The following is a 23378-nucleotide window of genomic DNA, read 5'->3' on the forward strand; positions in this document are numbered from 1 at the left end:
CACAATGTACTGAGTAAAGTCAATTGACTTTCAATTCAATCTCAATAACCATTTTTGTAAGGGCAGTCTCTTCAGGTCACATCAGGTGTACCCGAAGGAAGCGTCCTGGGGCGATTGATTTTTCTTTTATGCATAAATGGTATTGTAAATGTCATCACCCCTTCTGCACAAATGAGACTATTTGCAGACGATTGTGTTTTGTTCCGGGATATTACCTCTTTCGATGATCAAAATGAACTTAACTCAAACCATCATAATATTCATCAGTGGTGCAATGAGTGGGGAATGATCCTTAATGCAGAAAAGAGTGTCTGCATGCGTTTGACACGTAAGAAAATTGCACTAAATAATATGTACCAGCTTGGGTCTTCAACCCAGAGAGGTTACAAGCTACAAATACCTGGGCCTAACTATAAATAGTAATTTGTTTTGGAACTTGCATGTAGACAACATATGTTCAGCTTCCTTTAGGAAACTTGGTTTTTTAAGACATAAACTGCGTACCTGTCCTGCCATTGTAAAGCTTCTTAGTTATTATTCTTTTATACGACCTAAACTGGAATACGTCAGCATTGTATGGGACCCTTACACTACGCTTAATATTAACAAACTTGAGCGGGTTCAAAGGAAAGCTGTTTGGTTTATATATTCAAAATACTTACCGTCTGATTCACCTTCCACGCTGATGTCTGCAGACGGCATTCAGACCCTTGAATCCCGCAGACACGAACAGCGGCTGGATATCCTTCGAATATTACTTAATGGTAAACTCGCCATCGATTCATCGCCTTACTTATCGATCGACAAGGAACACACGACATCATCATCCCCATTTGCTAACCCCATTCTTTTGCGAGAACCGATGCCTTTATGTATTCTTTTTTTCCGCGAACAGTGTCGAACTGGAACAAGTTTTGCGAACCTCATTTATTGTAACGTATGTATAATGAAGTGTATTATATTTGTTTGTCGTAAGTTACTACTTGTGTTGTAGAACAATGTGTAATGTAGTGTTGTAGATCCAGGTGTGTTGTTGCAACGCATAGCGAAGTGTATTGTGGTGTATAGAACGAAACGCATTGTTTTTACATAACGAATTGTATTGTAGCGTGTAAAACAAAGTGTCATTTTCGTACGATGTACGTCAATACTTTTGTGTTATGCGTGACGAGCCCTTCCTGGTTGGACTCCTTAGGGTGCGTAGTACGTATAAATAAATAAATAAATGAATGAATAAATAAATAAATAAATAAATAAATAAATAAATAAATAAATAAACAAATAAATAAAATGCACATAATGTTGAAGTGCAACGAACCTTGCTGAAAAAACTGCTCCGTCGCAGCGGGGTATCTGTACGGATTGACTGGGTTCCCGGCCACGAGACAGGTTGCCCGGGTAACCAGGCCGCCCGTACTGCGGCACAGGAGAGCAGTATCATTACACCTCCGCTGGTTCCCTGCACGCCGACTCCGTCACCGCTACCTCCTTCCCTGCAGCTACTTCGACATAAACGCGACAAGCGGAACCGCTACATCGCTGCCACCCCTCAAGGCTGACTAACCAGCATTCCTACCCTGCCACGAGCCGGTGAGGTATTCCTTAACAAGCTCCTAGCAAATGCCGCCTACACCCCGCACATTATCCGAAAATGGCTCATCTGCCTCTCAAATGTACATTCTGAAATACCCTCACATATGTAGACCTCAACCATCTCCTTCGAGATTGCTCCCTCTTCTCGCAACATCGCTCAGACATCATCACATCTTTGCACGCGCCCACAGGCACTCCAGAAGAGTATCGCACTATTGAGAAACCGCTACTGCACAAAACAGGGCTCTTTGCCATCAAAAGTCGCCTGCACGGGCAGTGTAGCTGGGGTCGATCTGGTCCCTGCAAGATGCCACGTCCCTGTAAAAGACACTGCATTCCCCTGCCCTACTTCCCTTCTTCTTCCCTAAACCGGTTTTTGGCCCTCCTTGCCAATAGAGGTGCTACTACTACTACTATGATTTCTCTGATTTTTTCTGCCACTGTATGTAGCAATTGCAGAAGTTGCCACTTGCTGCCAGTGATCATCGGGGCCGATAGGTGGAGACAGTAACAGGAGAGCACCATGATTTCGCATGACAGAGGCGAGAGCATGCATTGCTACCCGTATTAGGACGCTTATGTAAACCAAATATTTTATTTACTTTTTCGGAACACAGAAAAGATCGCGAAATTAAAAATACATTATTTCATTTACTAGAACAAAAACCTCCAGCGTTCGCATTCACGGGCGCGGAAGTCCTTTGTTTCGTTGAAACGGCCGTGGTCCATCACAATGAACGCGGGAGATCTTTTTGTGAACTCAGGCCACTTCTTTCCGTACGGCAACTCAGGAACCCTGAAAACAACAACAGAAAACAAACATGTATTAAAGTGCCCTAAAAATTAGTCAGTGAAGCAAGGCACGCTGCCACTTATTGCGAAAGCTTATGACCTTAACCTCACACGGGAGAGCTGAAGAATGATTTTTGTAATCACGGAACAGGCATGGAGTTACTTCAAAGAATGGTGTGGGGCTGTTTTTAAAGAAACCGTTACGAGTAAGGGAAATATCAATGACCAAACCAGTTCCCACGCCGAGACACGTGCATAACTAGCGGTTCTACGCTTTGTGCTCATGCGGGCTTATGTAAATGAGTAAGCGTCGCTACGCGAACACATTTTAGGTGAGCGTGGCGTTAACACGGTGTTTCTGTAGCCCAGCACCTTGTGTCACTTGTGTCACCAGCATCTTCACTTGTGTCACCAGCACCTTGTGGACGTCGTAGGTCTACAGGTGTAATGGCTGCATTTCTGCCGTACACAGTGTAAAAGTGGCGCAGTCTGGATACTGTTATGGCATGGAGCTGATCGACAAGATTTAGGGGAAATCACCGAGGTGGAGTAAGTTTCTGCGAAGGAAAGTTTGACATCCACTTCAAGGCAGCCATACGGCTACAAAAGTGAGCTATACAACCACCGCTTAACCGGAGCAGTCGCTCTACCAAGTGAGCTAACCAGAAGGCCGGTTGTTGGTAGCGCGAGAGCGAATTGATCAAAAACTCAATGCAATGAACAGGAGTTAATCGACCAGAGTTAGGGGAAATCCCCAAGGTGGAGTAACTTTCCGCAAAGCACGTTTCCGCGAAGGAAAGTTTGACATCCACATCAAGGCGTGTGTTAAAATGACACGTGTTAAAACGGCTCGTCTCCGCGCACGACAACTCCTGCCTTGCACTTGACGCTACCCTAGTAAGCACTTAAATAATACAAGCGGGCACAACAAAAAGAACGTAGAAGTGTATCTTGCTGTGCCAGTTTGTCTGGGTATCTCGCTGGGCCAGCCCAAATAGAGGTTCAGTTGCTAGTCCAGCGAGTGTGCTCTACTTTCTTTGACTCGTGTCAGTGTTTTTTCGCATGTTTTTCCAAAAGAAAAAGAACAACCGCGTATCTCATCGCTTCCATGAGATTGTGTTTGCAAATCGTGGTCTGCTGCCGCCCTTGCCACGTAAGCTCCTCTCTTATCTCCCCCGCCCAAATCCCACATCTCAAATAATCGCTCAAGCCAGTTCAATTTTCCGCGTTCCACACCCGGCGTTTCATTCGTTGAGACATTTGCTGCGTTCCAATTCACAGACAGCTTGGTAGACAGTCTACGAAGCAGTCTAACTAGACGTCTAAAGGAATGAAATTGGAACGGCGCCTCGGTCGCAAACGCAACACCAGCGCAGACGACCAGCAGACGACAGCGTCGTTGCAGACATGTTGAGGTGAGCAAGCCGCAAGTTTCGTAACTAATATTAGCGTTGTTATTACAAACGTTACGTAATTTAAAAACTAGGCAAAGTCACCTTCATGACTAGTAAATTTTACTAAATATTTCAATAAAGGAACAGGTGCTTTTGGTTCAACATAAAAACGCAAAAAGGTGGCGCTGGCGTCGCTTTTCAGTTTAGACAGGAAGGTAGCCTGCATCGTTGCTGACTTCGATGCTGTCTCCTCGAAGCAGTCTTCGTTGACTGCTTCGTTCGAATTGGAACGGGGCTTAACATGGCGTATTGCCCGCGAAGACGGCAACGAAGCTGTCTAAACGGTAAATTGGAACTCACCCATTATGCATTCGAGCTCGTCGACGAGCCCCAGGGTTCGTGCTCAAGCCCGTTTTGTATTGTGTGGCTGAAATATACTCTTCAATGCGTTTTTCTACTTCCTATCACAAAAATTGCGCCCACCTCTATTTTTATTTAAAACAGCACTTTATATGTTCCAGCTGTGTATTGTCTTTTCCCGCAAATATCCTGAATGTTTCCTTTCTGCTGAACAATGTCGAGAAGTACGCACTACGCTTCCAGATTCAGTTGTCCGGAAATGTTGTCACTGTTTAAATGCCTCATTCAATAGTACTAACTTTTGGTCTGGCGGCTGAATCAAGGGACATACATACATATATACATACATACATACATACATACATACATACATACATACATACATACATACATACATACACACACATACATACATACGGACATACGGACATACACGCAGACAGACACAGACAGACAGACCAATATTTTCGCGTTTAGATGGCCCAGAAACACTATCCTCTTTAAAAGCGCGGTAGGAACTTTTGCCCCCTTGCTTCGGAAAACGCGCTCCACCCTCCTCTCAGGACCACGAGCAATAACGGCCTCGGTACTTACGCGTGAATACCATGAATGGCTTTGCCTACTAACTATAGGACTGACAAAATAGGCAGCATAAAGAAGCAAGGTAAAAAGTAGGTGCGCACTACATCAAACGACCCGCCGCGGTGGCTCAGTGGCTAAGGCGTTGCGCTGCTGAGCACGAGGTCGCGGATTCGATTCCCGGCCGCGGCGGCCGGTTTTCTGATGGAGGCGAAAAGCAAAAACGCCCGTGTGTACGAGATTTCGGCGCACGTTAAAGATCCCCAGGTGGTCAAAATTAATCCGGAGCCATCCACTACGGCGCGCCTCATCGCCTGCGTTGCGTCGGCGCGTTAAACCCTACAATCAATCAATCAAACTACATCAAACAAAACATCCTGGAAGGGAACACGAAAGATTTATCGAAAGCGGAAGGAAGCTGGGTCTAAAAAAGAAAAAAAAAAACAGATACCAAGTAAGCAGATCAGCTTGACCTGAAAACAAAATGTGCAGTCATAACTTTGTGTTGGTTATTTGGCCAATCGCGATTATTATGGCAACTCAAGCCGTCAGAAGTGCTACAGATGGAATATTTTATATATAGCTTACGTTGATATGAATGTTTAAAAGAAGTGGAATATCACCGGGGATCTAAATTACTTCTTAGACCTGGAATAGCGCGCCACTAGTGGCCACATGGAGTTTCAGCTGGTAAAACAGAAGTTTTATGCGTGGATATTTATGGAAGTACACCAACTTTGATAGAAGCGCATACATGCCTCACGTTTCCAACTACACTAGATGCCATCTATGCAGTTTAAGAGGTATTTAGTATAGCGTACAGCACACCCCAACCGTTTCCCATGTTTCGGTTCTTCGAATATAGGAACCCGGTGAGTAAGCAGCGTAAGAGAAATGCTTTGAATGATGCAATACAAACGCTCACCCTCGACTATTGCATAGCTCACTTAGCAAAGCAGTTAAAAATGTATAGCGCGCATATACTAACACAGATGGAGGTACCAAACGAAGACCTCGAAAAATAGCAGATGGAGCCATATGCAGTGTTGGTGCAACCTTGAGTGGAATATGAGTTGTTACGGCTGAAACCCATGGGCATGCTTGTAAAATCGGGGATTATAACTGCGTCTGATTATGTTTAGGCCTACGACGACGATGTTTTCCTATCGATGACGATGTTTTCCTATTGCAGTCATCCTAAGACGCGGAACATTTTTAGGGGAGAACGTTGTCGAAATCTGTGAAAAAGTCGTCGTGTCATGGTTTTGCTGTGTGCTACATTTGGGTGAAGTGGACGCCAGCTTTCGAAAGCATGAGCTCCACAGGGTGCTCGACTTCACGAGCGGCATGAATTCTTGTTGTTTTCCTCCCTTTCGAGATCCACATTCCAAACTCGTCTGCAAACCCACCACTAAAGTCCAATGATCTCTAAAGCCTTTTCTTTAGATTTTCTTGTGTTTTTCCAAGAAACAAAAGAGAAGGCGAGCACTACTTGGTATTGCTGCGAATTTTCAAACACCGCCAAATTAAGTCTGAGCTCCCTAAACTCAGGATCTAAACTTCGGCTTCTCTGAACTACCCATCTCCTTTTGAAGTAGTTCCAACTGCGCTTCGTAGACTTTGTACGTATTTAAGCGAACGAACCTGATATAATTTGTTTCATGGCGCGTACACCAGACATATGGTACAGCAGTACTTTTGATCATGCTAATGGTTGGTTGTGGTGCAGGTTGAAAAATTTCCCGTGGTTCAACTTGAGAGCGCGCAGTGAACGCGCACACCGCTGCAGCGCCATACAAAACACAGACGCTCGAAGGCGCACGCGCCCTTTTAGCCACGAGCGCACAGTGAAATTAGATGTGAAGTTTAAAAGACGATAGTCATTATAGGGCTACTTAAACGCACAAATGTTTGTCTGGCTGTATGTAACATCTGTCTGTGTGGGACTCAAGTCAGGCACCCGGCCAAAGTACAACGAAATCTGCGCAATATTCATATAACCACAGCCAAGTCTAAACTTTGAAGTCCGGTGTCAGCGTTCATACTTGTCAACACTGTTGAACAAGAACAAGACATTACGCAAATATCAGGCAGAAATCAATACATACGTGATATTTACAGCGCCCCTTCATAGAAAAATTTCTTAATGCTTGTTTTTCGCAAAATAAATACTAGAACCACTCCAGAAAAAATTCACTCCATCAGCTGCTGTCGCTTGCGCCTTGATAGCTTCTGGTGGTATTTTAAGAAATAAACCTGCAACAGTTACATAGGGTTGCTCTAGATAGGTTCCACGGTCTAGTTAAAATTCACTTATAGTAAGACAACTTTTGTTCCATAAACGTCGAACTAGGGCGCCCCAATTTCCGCACGTCTCCGTCGTACGGAAGCGCTGGTATCGAGGCACCCGGCCTGGAGCAAAACTGACTTGAGCAAACCTTTTTCGCATTTACCCTGGAGGGAAAGCGACGGACGAGAAACAGCATGAGGGGTGAGCGGAAAAGATAAGGGAAGCGTGAAACAAGGTTTGGCAATGTGAAACATGGTTAAGTAGCGCAGTAAAAAGACGGGCCAACAAGTAGAGACCACACAGGACTAGCGGTAGACATCAACTTAAATGTTTTACTACACACATAAAAAGATATACAGGAACGGCGCATGCGTGAACATGGCCAAAGCACCAAGAAAAAAATTACTGCCCTTCCACTCTGTGAAGAAGGATGACCTGCAAAGCAGGACGCAGTCGATGAAGTGCACGAAACAAATCACTTTCTTGTAATTTGCGATGGAGCATACTTGCTGGCCAATTAGCCGAATGAACCTCTGAAGGATCCAAGCTTCGTTCTTGCAGACAAACATGGAGCTGCCTGTTTCCTTCTCGCATCCTAAGCATCTTACTGTTTTGTAACACAGAAACCCAATCCGCTCTACCATTAAGGACTCCGGGGAGGTCCCATTTGGACGCTCAGCGTGCGCGATTAAACCTCGCACCAGCACAACTGACATGCCATCCATCAGTATGGGCATGAGACCTATTTCTGCCCGTGCATGCACCCGTCTCTCTTTCCCACTATTCTCCACTATACAAACCTGCGCCCGCATAACCCGGCAACCGTTCATGTGCGCGTGCCTAAAAGTTACCGACACGGTCTAAAAAATCTCCTGATGGCCCTCTCAAGAAGTGATATTGGCTCACGTCGGTGTTCGCAGTGGGAAAATTGCTGTTAATCCGGGAGGGATTCGCCGCCAGTCGACGAGCTTAGCTTAAGGTGGTAACGGCGGTGCCAGCATGCAGCTTTCGTTGTTTTTGCCTCCGTTCGCGCTTGTGGTCGAGCCAACGCTTCAGCTCTTGCTCTTCTTCCTTCGAACGAACAGCATGTATCTGTCCCATAACTATTTAAAACCTGGAAGCCCTTGAGCTCCATTCTCGCGTACAAACATATGGCTGCCCGTTTTCCTTCCTCTCGTAAGCATGTTACTGTCTGTGAACACATCAACCCATATCCGAACCACTCGATTAAGGAGAAGCACATTGAGCCATGTAATTTCTAAATCTAAATCTCCCACCAGCACAACCGGCATTTCATCGGCAGCCGCATAGAGCCTAGCTGTGTGTGCACGCCCCCCCTTTTTCCACCCGCAAACCGTGCACGCATAAACCGGCAACCGGTGATTGTGCATACTTAGGCCTGATAGACACCGGCGAAAATGTCGCTTGGAAGGCCTTCCAAGCTGAAATAGAAATACGTGCTCACGCCGGCGTTCCAACTGGGCAAGTTCCTCTTCAACCGGGATTGATTCGCATCTATTGGCGAAGTGGAATTCGAGCGGAAACGGTGACGGCGGGTTTTGGTAGTTTTAGGGGGCAGCCCTATATGAACCGTTACCTGGGCTTCGCGGGTGTGGTGTCTGTTTATGTCCGCGTAACCGCGCGAGCGAACGCAGCAGCTACGAAAGAAAGAAGCCGGAGAGGAGCGTCTAGCGAATGGTAAGGTGGAGTACCACACGTGCGGCTGCGGGGTCATTTCTCTCACTGCCTTCCGCTCACATGTCGCATGCGTCGCCACCAAGGAGCGCCCTCCCCCTGACGCTTTCCCCAGACGCTGTTCCATTCTCCGCTAATCCAAACCATATGACGTTTACGCGGGAGGCACAAACACAATACGCAACAACATGCTCCCTGCTCCCTGGTGCGGGGCTAATCCAAACCATGTGACATTTGCGCGGGAGGTAAAAACACGATTTTCAACGTGCTGGCAGGCGGCGGGGGCACGCTGCGTGGTCGCAGGAGAGTAGCGCACGCCGCGTGCGTTCGCTGATCACGGGAACACTTCCTGGGGCGCACCAGAAATGCGCTGTGACCGAAAAGACTGCACCTCGCACTGCGCACAAATTTCATATTAGGTAGTGTAGGAATCGTGAGTATGTTTTACGCCGACCCTTGCTTCTGTTTATTTCTTACGATCATCTAACCAGTGTTAGCTGCGGACTGCGCAACTTTCCAAAGGGGCAACGGTGGAGGTTAGGGGTGAAATAGTTGTGAAAGACGTGTCAGCGGTGGAGAGGAGCAGCACCGCAGCGGCGCCGAGTAAATCGATGACACCGAAATAAAAATTGGGTGGGGGGGGGGGGGGGGGGGGGGAGGCGCAGGCGATGTTAGACAGATACTGTTTTCCAGTGAAATAACTACGAAATGAAGTGGTGCATTTAGTACCGCACGTGGCAAGTTCCCATTAAGATTATCTATTTCTTTTTTGACAAAATTATATATGCCGTGGTTACACAGTCATCACCGGCTTTCATAACGCACCACGCTTCAAACAATTCCCGGCTAGCTTTGTCCGTGAAACAGCGCAATACCAGTGTCTTCTCAAAAAGTGGAACACAGTGTGGAACGCACACGAAGCGGCGGCAATGTTCAGCTGAATGGCCCCCGCAGCGAGCGCTTGAACATCAAAGGGTGCTCTCTCAACAGCTGTACGGTGAAAAAAATGCAGTGCCTTTCCACTCCGTGAACAAGGATGGCCAGCAAATCTGTGGTGCCGAGCCTCAACGTGAGCGACAATATGCTTTGACCGAGCCTTAAGGTTGCGTCACTCGCCGTTGTGGCGAGTGACGCAATCGGTCGTCCGCATCTCGCAGCGGCTGTTGTGGAACGCGCATATGCGCTCTCGGCCAGTTCTTACTGAGCATGAGGTCTGCCGCTACTGCTAAACGAGCTGCCCTAACAGCTGCATCCAAATATCTCATTTGGGAGTATAGGAATCGCCAGCCAATGTTTAAAGGGAAATATAAGCCGTCTTGTATTAAAATATGAAGGCCATGGGACCTTTTAAATGCAGAGCATTTCCGTAACTCACGATGTCACCCGCGTTGGCGTCCGTGGTCCGCATCGCTCCCTCTACACTATATAAGAAAATAATGCCTTCGGCGCCAGGTTTCGATCCCACGACTCTGCGGGCGGAACGCAAGGTACACGGCGCTCTACCGACTGCTCCACAAAGCCGACACAGAACGGAAGGTTACGCACGCGCCTTATGTCCTTGACTCATTCAACCGTCGGCCACGGTGCGCCCTCTCCCCCGCGTCCTCCTCGCCTTCTCTCCGCTCGCAACACCCTCTCTCGCCGCGTTCGGTTCGGGCGCACAACAAGTTGGGACGTGCGCAACACCCTCTCTCGCCGCGTTGGGTTCGCATCACGCGTTCGTGTGGTGGCGCGATTTCGGCGCTATAACACTCTCTCGCGAAGGGCATTGGATTGGATTCGATTGGATTGACTTGGCTTGGCTTGGATTGGATTTGGATTGGGTTGGATTAAGGTGGATTGTGTTGGATTGTGTTGCGTCATAGCCGCGCCATGTTGCGTCATAGCCGCTCCACGTTGCGTAATAGCCGCGGCAGGGGGTTCACGGCACGTTTCACGTTTCACCATCGACTTCATCGACAATGTCTGCGCTGGAAGACAACAATTACAACAACAACAACCAATACGTAATCCATAATACTTGCAGGCGCGCCCCCCGCGGAAATGCTCTGCATTTGATCGTGCCCCTCGCGAGGGGGATGTTTAGCTACACCGCTTCCTCGCGACCCAGCGACCAATGTGGTGGTGGGTACGCCCGTCTGGACAGTCGCATTTTTTAATTTTATGTGATTTTTTAAATTTTATGTGATTTTTTTTTTCATGCTCCGGGGGCGTGACGCGTAGTTTTACGATCCCAGAGATTTGAGTGGGCTCCGCAACGTGGCGCTACGCTCGCTAGCAATTCCTGTCTATATCGCTCTGTTGCCGGATGCGATCTGCTGGATCCTAGTCATAGACAGCTTTGCTGCAAAAGGGCAACCGCTGTGTTAAGAGGCATGCCACGAAGTTTGTTGGTTGCAAACAACGTGTAGTATACAAAGTGCGAAAAAATTTAGTTGATGTCTAGCGCTAGTCCTGTGCCGTCTATTGTCCCGTCTTTACCGCGCTACTTAACCATGTTTCACAGTTCGAACCAACTAGCCCACATTTATGCGTTGACAAGTATTCTTACTTGGCAAAAGTCGGCGAAAGACTATCGTCTTTTGTCGACATTTCCAAAAAAAAAAAAGAAATACGACCAGATACACGGCCGTTTTTTTTCTCAATAGCACGGGCCCGTACTCTTTCTCCCTATCCCCTTTGTGAACCTCTCACATTGAAGCGAACTAGTGATAAGGCGCTGTCAATGCGCAATCGCACGATGCACTAGTAAGACCCTATGTGAGCTCGAAGGAACGCGCCGCTTTCGAGGATTCTGCCTGGAGTAATGAAGTTTAGGTCTAAATTACGTTTAATAGAGCAGATCGTAATTATTTACTTTGATGAGAGCAAGCACATTGAGTCAGGTCGTAGCATCCTATCGTGGTATAATGTTGAATGCTTATACTGCAAGCTGTTCTGTCGACCAAGATGCATAATTTGCTAATGCGGAAGCCAACAGTCGCAAGCAGTCGCCGACCACAAGACCCTAATTCGGCCGGCCTTCGCAAGATACTTCCGGCTCACTGAATACAACACAAGCGTTACGTACCCGTTCTCCGCAAAGCTCGTCATCATCCGAACGAAGGCTTCGCTCATCTTGCCGTCATCATCCGGTGACTCTGCGCTGGCATTGTACGGGTGACCGAACGTGTAATCCAGGTCGGCGGCATGAGGCACCCCCATCCAGCTTGGCAGCGGGGCCTTAGTCGACTTGTGGTCGAAGACGTACGTGAAGACTCTGTTTCCGCGCTCGCTGTGCTTCTCGGCGAAGAACCGTAGAGGGCAGTTGAACAGGCGGTCGGAAGTGTAGTCAAGGTACTGGCGGCGAAGTGCGCTATTGTCGCCTGATGGAGCCTCCTCTGTGTACTTTTCTAACACGTCGGGAATGTCTTCTTTCATCCAAGAGGACACGGCATCCCTAAGGGAGTGTGCAAGCTCCGCTGAATCCCACACGCTCAGGTCCTCACTGAGAAGATCCGGTTTTGGAGGGAAAAGAAGCAGAATTGCCCCTTCGTCAGATGTCACACCCGCTAAGACATCTACTGGGCTGAAGAAACCGCGGTTCATGGACAGCAAAGGCATCCTCGGTAGAAAGGCGTCGTGATAAATTGGGAAGAAGGTAATGGCCTTGGGAGCCCCGCCCTCAGCGGCCGCCTTGAGAAGTTCATCAGCTGATTTGCGCCGGAAGCAGTCGACAATCTCATCCGCATTCGACGAGAGGTCAATGGTTCCTCCTTTGGAGCAGCCCACGATATTGGCCACCTTGTTTCCCTTGACCATGCTTTCGTGGACCATGTCCCACGTGTCTATGGTGTACATGGTGCCACTCAACATGATGCCCCTCTTGAAGAGACCCTCACTCATGGGCGACATTATGTGGGCATGCACGCTGATGGCGCCTGCGCTTTCGCCGAAGAGGGTCACGCGATCCGGATCACCGCCGAAGGAGTGAATGTTTCGCTGGACCCACTTGAGGGCGAGGAGTTGGTCCAAGAGACCCACGTTTCCCGGAGCCTCGGGTGTGTTGGCGCTCATGAAACCAAGGACGCCAAGGCGATAGTTCATAGACACGACTACCACATCTGTGAGGGCGGCGATCACGGCACCGGTATAGTTGGCGTAGTTGGCGCCACCGAAGGCGAAGCCTCCTCCGTGGAACCAGACGAGTACAGGCCTTTTGGAGCCTTCCTGCCGGGCGCGATCTGGAACCCAGACGTTGAGGTGGAGGCAGTCTTCGGTGTAGGTCACGTCGTCCATCACAAACAGCGGAACTTTCAGCTGCGTTTGGGAGAACAAAAAAGAATGGGAGGGTTCAGAACACGCTGGATTGTCTTTGAACGGCGCCTCAAAACTTGCAGTTTAGTTAGAGGTTGTTTAGTAATTTGTTGTTTTAAGCGATTACGCAGTAAGGTCTGAAATGTTCCCGTATGCACTATGAAGAATAGTCAGCAAATAAGAGCGAATTTCGCGTTGGCTAATAACTTATGCAGGCTTAGCGCTTTCAGACGCTGGGGTCTTTAAATATGACCGTAGTTCTTTCCCTAGCAGTAAACACTTTGAACAACCGTTGACGTGAGCAAAGCGCAGTTACAGCACAGTACTCGTGCACCATGAGCCACTCCTTGTCATAAAGGTTACCAAGGCTACATAACACCAAAGTCGACCACATGGCCACTGAATCGTAATTATTATTTTATAACCTTTACTCACCATTGTTACCACGAGTTATGGGCCACGCTTTTACCCGACTTTGTTATTGAACTCACTTCATATGCCGTTGTTCTGCTAGGTATCAGTTCTCTTATAAACTTCCTTGCCTCTCCTTTTTGTGGCTCCAACTCAACAAGAAATTGCGTAAATCCGCCTCATATCTTCGCCGGGGCAGCCATCAGGAAGCACCATCGTTGAGCCCACGTCCTTTCAATCAAGTTGTTCTCTCGTCTCATCAGTGATAATAGCCGTTACTACTAGAAAGTGATTCGGGCCGAATATCCTCGTTGACGACAGGTGCGGAGGGCGGTATGACGCAATGTAGGAACTCTTTCCTTTGTCGCTCATAAGTCATGTGAGTGTTTATTGAAGCGAGTAAAGAAGCGTTGCTGCGCAGTAGAACAAAACATGGTCGCAAAAGCATGGTCGCAAAAGCATGGTCATCCCAGCCCTTATCAACAGCATTAGCCTTTTAAATAAATACACCCCGCTCATGACCAGCTAGTCGGCGTACTATTCGGGGGTTGGTTCTCTTGCGCGAAAAAACAACAAAAATATGCCGAGAGAAACAGCAACACTGGTATACTCTCTTGGAACACAACTCATAAGTCCTTTATTCACGTTGTTTCTATCGGACATAATCATGTTGGCTCTCATAACGACGCGAAAACGGACGCAGACAAACCGTGCAGACTCCCATTTGCCGTTGCCACTCGAATAGCTCACGCACACCCCCCTCCCCACTCACATTTCCACTGACACTCGCACACATGGCCCCATATAGCGCACACAATAACAGCAACTGGTCAGTTTTGGGGTCGGCGAGTGATTCGTGGGCACGTTGTTAGCTGCTGACGGCCTGTGGCGCTGATACTCGCGCACTCATAGCCTTGTCCAGATTGCAGCAATTCTCTTCGCAGCAATTCTCTTCGCAAGAACAAAAACAGAGTTTCAGCGGTCCAATTTTGTTTCTTTTCGGGTGTTCCGCCTTCGCGGTTGCTAGTATAGATACATATAGATACCAAACTTTCTATCATTTCGACCGTGGCCCCACGTATGCAGGTGCGCTAATAGGTTACCTTATAAGATGTTGTGTGCCCGCTCTAGCATTTATTAAACTATATCAAAGGTTCGCCTCGAGCGCTAGAGACCCACACATATGTTAAATTCCAGGCCGGATGCAGATTTCACTCTACACAGCGTGTATTTTATGGACCAGGTAAGAACCTGGACCAGGCTTTACGTCGGTAGGAACAAAACGTCTATGACACCCATGTCTTCTTTAATGATCGGGGGAACGCAAAAGCACCAGTGTTCAGTTCTGGAAAAGTTATGCCAGCATTGTGCGCGCCGCCATGTTTCGCTGCTGCTGCCGACGCAGACGGTTCAGAGCGCATCGCCAAATACGCAACCACAACGAAATCTGCAGAGCAGTGGCACGTGCTAGGGAGCGCGTTCATTTTATGCACGGCAGTGACGAGGTGCGTCCAGTGGCACGCGTGCAGTGGTTATGGGCATCCATGTCCCTTTGCAATATATTTTCTTCGTGTTCCGGTTACTATGACTGATAATCTTAGACAATCGTCCTTGCTATCTAAAATATACGCACTTTCATAAGCGCTACTTGCGCAGTCACCCGGTTTTAATATCTCCTGCAGTATTGAGTACATATCTGTAACGTGTTCCTAAGTGGGTGGCCGGAGCCCGCTAAATAACCTTGACTTTTTTTATCCCAGAAGCAGCGTTTAACAACACTGGATATGGCTAAATTGGATAGTTTGGTCGCAACTTTTGATCGGGCAGAGGTTTTAAGAAACGTCTCCAAACGGAACAATTACATAGGGTTTGTGAAAACTCTTAACATCGTTAGAAGCACTGTTCAAGGAAGATCATTGAAACAAACCGTAACGGAAATATTCAGAGGTTATCAGGTGACCTACTTCAATCTTTTAAATAGAGAGGCTTGCTCTTGGCACGCTCAAAACGCTGCGCTAATAATATTTCGCTAAAGAATGAATACAAAACATCACATAGCAGAGTAACCGCTCTACGGAGCGCTGCAAAGCGTTCGGACTATAATAAACCTTTACAAGATAATAAGCACAGCCCCAGACGGGCTTTTTCTACCAATACTGATATACACGTTTGGAAAGCACGCAGGTCAGGAGCGGCCGTAATAACTACATATTTCAGCAATTACATTCAACTGTCGTGATTTGAACGCTTTTTTTTTCTCAGGCCCCTTTCGGGGGTCATTTAGACATTGCTCCGAAATATCAGCAGTGACGTATCTTCAGCTTACCTCCCCCCGTATAAGTGCAACGAACCTTCGTGACATTTTGTTTAGCCTTTGCCGTAACAAAGCATCGCGTACCGATAACGTTCACAGCGACCTGTAGCATAACATTCCGGTGGTGGAAGAACCACCTCTTCAAATGATAAAGAGTTTCATAGAACACTCTCACATTCGCAAGTAATTAAACACTGCTCTCTTAAAGCCTTTACATAAAGAAGGTTCTTTGAAAAAATTGAAAACTATACCCATTTTGATGATACCTACTGTTGTCCATATTTGCGAAATACAGTTTCTCGTTACCACGACCAGTGTTTTAGAAAAGTCCAATATCCTATCGCGCGAACGAATGCACAACTACTATCTTCGAACATTTTTCAAATATGCTGTATTCTGCCTTTGAAAATAACGAGGTTTTATGCGCCCTCTTTCTTGACGCAAGCAAAGCCTTTGTACACGTGCACCCTAGCCTCTTGCTGGAAAAAATAAACCTTCCGGGGTTGTTTTAATGCATTGCTAAGAGCATGCTTTGACAGCAGGACTCAGCCTGCTTGTCTGGGGGACTACTCTGTTTCTAAATTTTTGTTGGATTTCGGAACTGCCTGAAGGCTCCGTTTTATAACTTTTTGTTTAATCTTTATACAAACGATCTGTTTTTATGGTGACAAATTGCGCTATATTTCAACACCTTGCTGATACTGTTCTTCTGTAGACACGCCCCGCTCACTGTGAAGCAATTAATGTTCTTCAAGAAGATGTCCCTTCTGTCATGATCTGGATTTATATTAATTCCACAAGAACATTTAACTTAATGCACCCGTTATTTACGCCATTCTCTTGTGTTTCCTGAAATTGTGCTTCGATCCTGTATTCTGACAATGGAAAATGTTTCGGGATATCCTTGACTAGGATGTAACTTGGAATACGTATTTGACTAATATCTGTTTTAAGGTCAGGTGATTGTGGTGCATTTGGTATAACTCCCGTCCTCTTATGCCATTCTGGACTGAGAAAACAATTCTTCATTCACTTCTTTATTGTTCTTTAAGATGTACCATTACTGTTGTTCAATTAGGTAATTCTTAGAGATAAACTTCATTTTGAAATAGGTCTTTACACAGTCTTTAAGTCTTTCAGTCTTTACACAGCGTCATTGATTGGGAAAACCTTACGTCATCAATTGAGATTAGAGTTCCCTGTAAGCATTTTCGTGAATTTCTTTTATTTCGAATCACTTCTACTTGTTCTCCTAAGCAAAGATTGCTTTGACTGTACAATGAAAAGTCAAGTCACCTTGATATTTTTAACAACAATTTGAATTTGTTTAAGCTTGCTTTGACTGTAGTGCACTGATCGTATCTTTCTTTCTTTCTCCTTCTGCTTATTTTTCCTCGTTTCATGCTGCATATTTAATTTGTTTGTGTTTGCATCAAATTTTGTGTTTCCTCCTGTGCACCACCGCTTAAGGCCTTTGGCTGTTGGTGGGCACGTAGAAATAAAAATGATGATGATGATGATGACGATATTTCGTGGTGCGGCCTATAATAACAATATTTCAAGTGATGGAACTTTCGTTTCAGCCTTCCCTTGTCTTCTTTTGACATCTAATTTTTACAAACAGTGATTTGTGCCAATGTTGGAAGCAGTGATTTTCGTGTTCTTCATCCACCCGCAAGACCATTACGACACCATATGTAGTTTGGAGATACAAAAATGCTTCAGCCGATTTGGACGCTTTGTTGGAAAATATTATGTTCCTACCATCTTTCAGTTCCTGATGCCATATTTAGTGTACAGTCGAAACGAGCCTTGAAATTATTTATCCGTGAAAAAATCTTTTGAAATTGTTTATGCACTGTGTTATGTCGATTTTTTGTTTTGTTACCTGCAGGGTCTGCCGTGCACTGATGTCGATGCCTTCTGTTGCTGCCTCTGCCTGTCGGGTGAAGCCCGACAAACCATTCGTGCTTGGGCTGAGCCGACAATGAACTATACCAACAATTACTATTATTATTTTATTCGTTTATACGAGCATACCTGAGAAATAAGACGTCATATTACAGGCATTAATTCATGTGCCTCTTCTTCATTGCGCAGTCGTCCATTTGATGTACATCTCTCTGATTTTGCCCTCTATAAACGGTGGATTTTCGGCCAACACATGTACCCAACGGTTCGCCGAACCTACGCCAACGCTACGACGCCAGCCGTAGTGGTATGTTCCGACTTAGTTTTTGTCACCTGATAATCTTAGGATTGCGTAAAACACAAATGTTCATTGCAGAAGTTCCGCCGCGTTAACATCTTCCGGTGCTGGGCAGCTTAGCACGAGGTTACTGGTCAATTCATTTTTGGGGGCATAGTTTGATGCAGGGGGATAGCCCAGCTGGCATGGTGGTCACGTTTATTAAGACTGGACAAAGAGACAGTTGTGTCGTCGGAATTGAAGGTCACTGTTATTATCTGCTTTTTTTCTACGACGAGTTTTTCTACTGCCATAAGCATGAAGGACTTGCAAAAGCGCTCCGAGTTCCCACGAATTCGACGCTCAACTTCAATCATGACCAATCAGCACAGGCAGGAAGCAAACATTTGGCAGCCGCCAATGTCTCCTTGGACCGCACCTGGGGGCAGGCCGTCCGGACCGCGTCGAGCGTTCCTTCCCAGGGAGCCTTTGGCTTCGGTGGCTTGAAGCGCCGCTTGCCCACGGGCGGCTCGGCGAACGGAATGCCCCGGTACTCCTCCACGTCCTTGCCGATGACTCGCACGAGCTGGCCTCTGACCCGACCTTCCTGGGTGCCTTGCTCCACGTGCGTGGCAGCTGCCACTGCAGCCGCCAGGAGAATCGTGGCGGCTATGGAGCCGGTGAGCGCCATCGTTGCCCACTTCAGGTACCGACCTGCAGCAAATAATGAGAACATTACGCGCGACTTGCGGCAGTGAGTTTACGAGAACTTTAACTGCCTCGTACCGGCTTCATCTCTCGCATCGGGAAGCTGACGGGCCATACGTTCGAAAGTAATGGCAGTCTAGCCTTAACTATCATTGAGGTGCAAGCAAAAAATATACTTAACAAATACTTCTTAGCAGGGCAAGGAAGGGACTGGTTAATTGGCTTTAAACTTGAAGCATTGCTGGCGTGAAGATAACGCGTACGAAAAAATCAGCCAGAAGACGATTCAAATGCCGTGCAGTCATATTGTGCGAATAGTATTCTCATTACGTAAAGCTGACGCAATCTCTAGATCTCTAGATCCTATCACGAATTTCTTGGTTTTATATTTTTGTTTATTTAAGCCCTTGTGTTAGTGTACGCGCCTATAGTGTGGCAGAAATCAATAAAGCCTCTTTTACTGCTTCGGCTGTTAATGGCCGCCTTGTCTCATACCTTTACCAGGCCCAACAAAATGAAACATATAATCGACCAGCTGCGGGAAAGTGGGCATTTATACCTGTGGACGAATATACATGCGTACGAAGGGAGAAAGACGGTGCTTTCGTATTTCAGTCTTAATTCGCTAATTCACTTTGCCTCAGTCCTGTAAAAGATACACTTGAGCAGAGGAAGGCTATCTTTCTAGAAAATTTCAGCGCGGAGGTTTCGGGCTGGGTTGGCCTTCGTACTTTCTGTCGGCTGGACTTGGGATCAACACCAGAATATACAGGATCCTGTCCGAGTTCTACTGAACCGGTGGCCGAGTGTGATGCCAAGCATGCATCCAAGCAACTCGAGTGAATGCACGCATGGACGCTGGTTTCGCTTTGATCAGCGGTATGTCTACAGACGCTGGGTGCATGCATGACAAAAAGTGCTACAAGTCTGTATTCAAGTTTTGTGCAAGTAACCGGCCATCGCGCCTTTTTAAAGACCGGCCCTGCTCTATGCCACCACCTCTGGCATTCCTCACTCTCTTTGGTTTTCATATCATAAACATTATTCTCTGAACTCCTTTTTTTATTCCGCTACTCCTCCCTTCATATCCCCGATTTCAAAATAAGGAAATAAAATAGCTCTGCATTTATAAATTCTGGCACCTGCAGTAATTTTATAATAGCTATCATATACTCTGCTTAGACGAAAGTACGGCTCAGAGGAACTCTACAAGCTTAATTGAAACGAAAATGTATATTCAACCTGTCGTACAATGTTACAGGCCACCATGGCATAAAAGCATGCTAGACGCAACGGAACAGCGCCAGATGACACAAGAGACAGTAGAGAGTAACGGTTAGCATAGCGGGTACCGTCTGCTAACGCTACGGCGGCGGGTAGAGAGGCCCGACTGCGCAAATGCAAATGCGTTCCGGTAGGTTGTATTAGTTCCGCGGGCCGGCCTTCGACATGCCCGCGCATTCGCTCCGCTGAGGGGGCAACCTCCTCGCCCTCCCAGCGCGCGCCTGCGCAGTCGGGTCCCGGTAACCCGCCGGCGTAGCGTGAGCCTCCGGTAGCCGCGATGCTGAAACCCTCTATTTTTAGCATAGCGCATGGGGTATATATGCCCTGCCGCTACGGCGGGGGGTACTGGGACTCGACTGGGCAGGAGCGCATTCGTTCCTGGGGGACGGTCCCCTCTGCCTGGCCGAGTGCGCGCAATCGTTCCGCTCAGGGGCCACCTCCTCGTCCTCCCCACGTGCGCATGTGCAGTCGGATCCTGATAACCCGCCGAAGTAGCGTGAGCGCACGCTAGCTGTTCTGCTTAAACTCTGTAATATAGCAGTCGCCACAACACGCACTGTGCATTTCGGTCAAGCACAACAAGAAGGAACAAGCTAAACAACATTTTGTTTTTTTAGAGGACCGCTCCTTTGGGGGCTGTTACACTCATTTCTCAAAAAACGAACGACGCACTGCTGTTTACAAATCAATAGCCGAAGTTGTTGTTTGTCTTGGCAGTTCTCCCTTCCTTTTTCGTGACAAAAAAAGAACAGCTTAACTTTTCAGCTTCTTACTTCCATCTTCTTGTAATGGCCTGGAAGTGGCAATATCGTGAATCTATTTTTCTTTATATAGGAACGCATATAGGAATGTAATTGAATTATAACCCCTAACGTGCGTTTTTTTTGTTCAGACAGAAAGCCAGTTATTAAATAAGAACTGCGGGTTATACAACTTAGTTGGAAAAGAAGAAACTTTCGAAAATGCTTCTAGCTTGCCGGGGTACTAACAGAGCAGCGGTGTGGCATTTTTTCCCCTGCCGTAAACAGGTATGATTAAATCATTATTGCGGAGACTCGCGAAGAATTAAACGTTCGACCACAATTATCCGAGACTGGGTAGCTTTACAAAAATGAGTATGAACCTGCCTTCCTGCGAGAGACGGGTACCTATGGCGTAATGTTTATGCCAATGGGCACATTATCGCACATACAAAAGTATGAACGAGTGCGAGTATTGTTGAGGTAGTCAAATGTTGTGACGTTTCGTTTCTTGACTGTTATTGGTTGTTCGTAATCATCAGTAGCATTTTTAAAAGGTATAAGAGGGGTAAATCAACATCGAAACTGTATCATTGCTGGATTTTGAACCACGCCGTTGAAGAAAGCCGGAAGTGTAGGGCCCCGCCACATGATTACGTATTTTTTTATACATTGCCAAAAATACACATGCGCGCAGCTGTTTATTATGCCTGCTAAGGTTATGGTGCGTATATTCTCATCGCTGCACAAAGTGGCATTAGAGAAACTGACTATGCGTGGACTGAGGCCGCGTATTTTGTTTCCAGTGTGGAATTTCTCAGAAGTGTCGTCAGCTGTTAAAGTTGCTTTGTAATAGCTGAATGTATTTCATAGAAACGAACAAACAGTTTATCTTCCCTTTATCTTCATGCAAAGTTTGTGTGAAGGGCTTTATGACTTATAAAAATTTGTCTATTGCAGCTGTGTTTCATAGTGATGGCTGTAGTTTAATGATTGCGTCCTGGTGCTTGTGCAGTTTAAGTTTCAACAAAGGAGTTACATAGTGTATTGGCAGACATTCAGATTTCCAGTGTCTCTGTCATAATAGACCGTTGTTATTTTACAGAGTGGAGGACATGTGAGATTCAACACGGCTTCCCACTTTTAGACGTTTTTATGGTTCCAGCAACTGTGACAAGAGTTGGAGACCCTTCAAACAGTGACTAAAGGTGGTTCTGGTTGAACCACTGCAGTAATAATTGCAAACACTTGTGTATCCGGTAGAAATGGGTTATGTCACCCGTTCAGAATGCGACATTCACACTTTTCAAGCATGCACTGTTGCTTCTGGTTATACAGCTGCAAGAAGAATCGAAAAACGCGCGCTACGAATTATGACGTTTTCCACATGCACGGCTCATTCGGCACCACTCTTCAAACAGCTTGAAATAATGCCTTTTTTACTTGCACGCGATTTCAAAATAGCTTGTGTTACGCGGAACATCATATCAAACAATAACCCCCTACCATCATCAATATTTATAACACCAGTCAGAAATACTAGAACTCAATGGGATCACAATTTCAACATTCCCCCCGTACATAACTGTTATGGGAAACGTACACTGCAATATGTCGGAACTAAAATATGGAATACCATACCAGTTTATGTCAAACTAAGTCAGAATTTTTCCAGTACACTCAAAAAGTACGTGCAATGTAAGGAGCTTACATCGCTTATTTAATCACCGAAACTTTACTTAAAAATCAGCTGTGTACGCAAGAAATCATTTATTTTTCATAACGTGTTTTCAATTATATGTTTTCTGGTTTAATTCGTGTGTTTAATATCTGATGAACTCTGTACGCGAGTATTGTTTCATTTTGTTTACGAGATATTTTCTTTGTGTCATGCTATAAACCGTATATTTTGCATATGCTATAGTCTGCTTTTTTTGTATTCTTTCGTTTCTACATGTAGTGTAACTGAGTGCTTGAAATGTTATAAATGTATCAACTGCATGGGCCCGGCACTAGCATTACTGCTAAGGGCCCAGATGATCTCTTCAGTCCTCTGTAAACCCATGTTTGAAGAAATAAAAATGAATGAATGAATGAATGAATGAATGAATGAAAACAGCGATACGGCATATCAAAAAAAATTCACAGCATATCCACGGGGTGAATGATGATGAGTGGGCGAAGCTCCTGAGGGGAAATCATCGGTAAAACCGTGACTCTTCAGTGAAAGTTCGCCCACTACATCTGTGTCCGAACGTAACGTCTAGAAAGTCTCGCTTAAACCGCGCGTCGGCACCTTGGGGCTGAGCTCGCCTGATGCGTTTTGCAGACGCCTCACGAGCTCTCACTGCATCGGGGTCTGCCTGCCGATACGCGCGCTTTCTCGCCGCTTCCCGTTCTCTGACGTTTTGGAGATCATCTTTGCGCCGCAGCCGTGCCGCTTCGCGTACGGCAGGGTCCTCGCACCGTTGCCGTGACGCTTGGGCCTCTCGTTCTCGAACGCTGGGATCTTGGCGGCGTCGTCGCGCAGCCAGACGACACGCTTCGGCCTCCCGCTCTCGTACGGCAGGATCTTGGCGGCGGCGTCGCGCAGCTTCACGGAGCGCTTCTGCCTCGCGGGCTCGCACATCTGCAGCCTTATCCATCGGGCGACTCCGAGCGCGCGCCAACAGCGAACGGATTTTATTACAACGCTCCCCGCCATCTAGTACACAATCCAAGAACTAAACTAGAG

General features: G+C 46.7%; 1 protein-coding gene across 1 annotated transcript in view; it reads right to left on the reverse strand.

The window, feature by feature from the left end:
• Nucleotides 1-2169: 2169 nt before the first annotated feature.
• LOC144141348 (acetylcholinesterase-like) overlaps nt 2170-23378 on the reverse strand; it is a 38045-nt gene continuing 16836 nt past the window's right edge. Inside the window, exons 2-4 of the mRNA XM_077672948.1 lie at nt 18352-18626; nt 11774-13002; nt 2170-2389 (exon numbers count right to left, since the gene is read on the reverse strand). Of these exons, the coding sequence (XP_077529074.1) occupies nt 2248-2389; nt 11774-13002; nt 18352-18603 (1623 nt within the window). The 5' untranslated portion in view covers nt 18604-18626 and the 3' untranslated portion in view covers nt 2170-2247. The remainder of the gene's footprint in view (nt 2390-11773; nt 13003-18351; nt 18627-23378) is intronic.

The sequence above is a fragment of the Haemaphysalis longicornis genome, unplaced genomic scaffold, assembly GCF_048455015.1.
Source record: "Haemaphysalis longicornis isolate Haplotype H1 unplaced genomic scaffold, Haemaphysalis longicornis Haplotype H1 scaffold_6, whole genome shotgun sequence".
Classification (NCBI taxonomy): Eukaryota; Metazoa; Arthropoda; class Arachnida; order Ixodida; family Ixodidae; genus Haemaphysalis; species Haemaphysalis longicornis.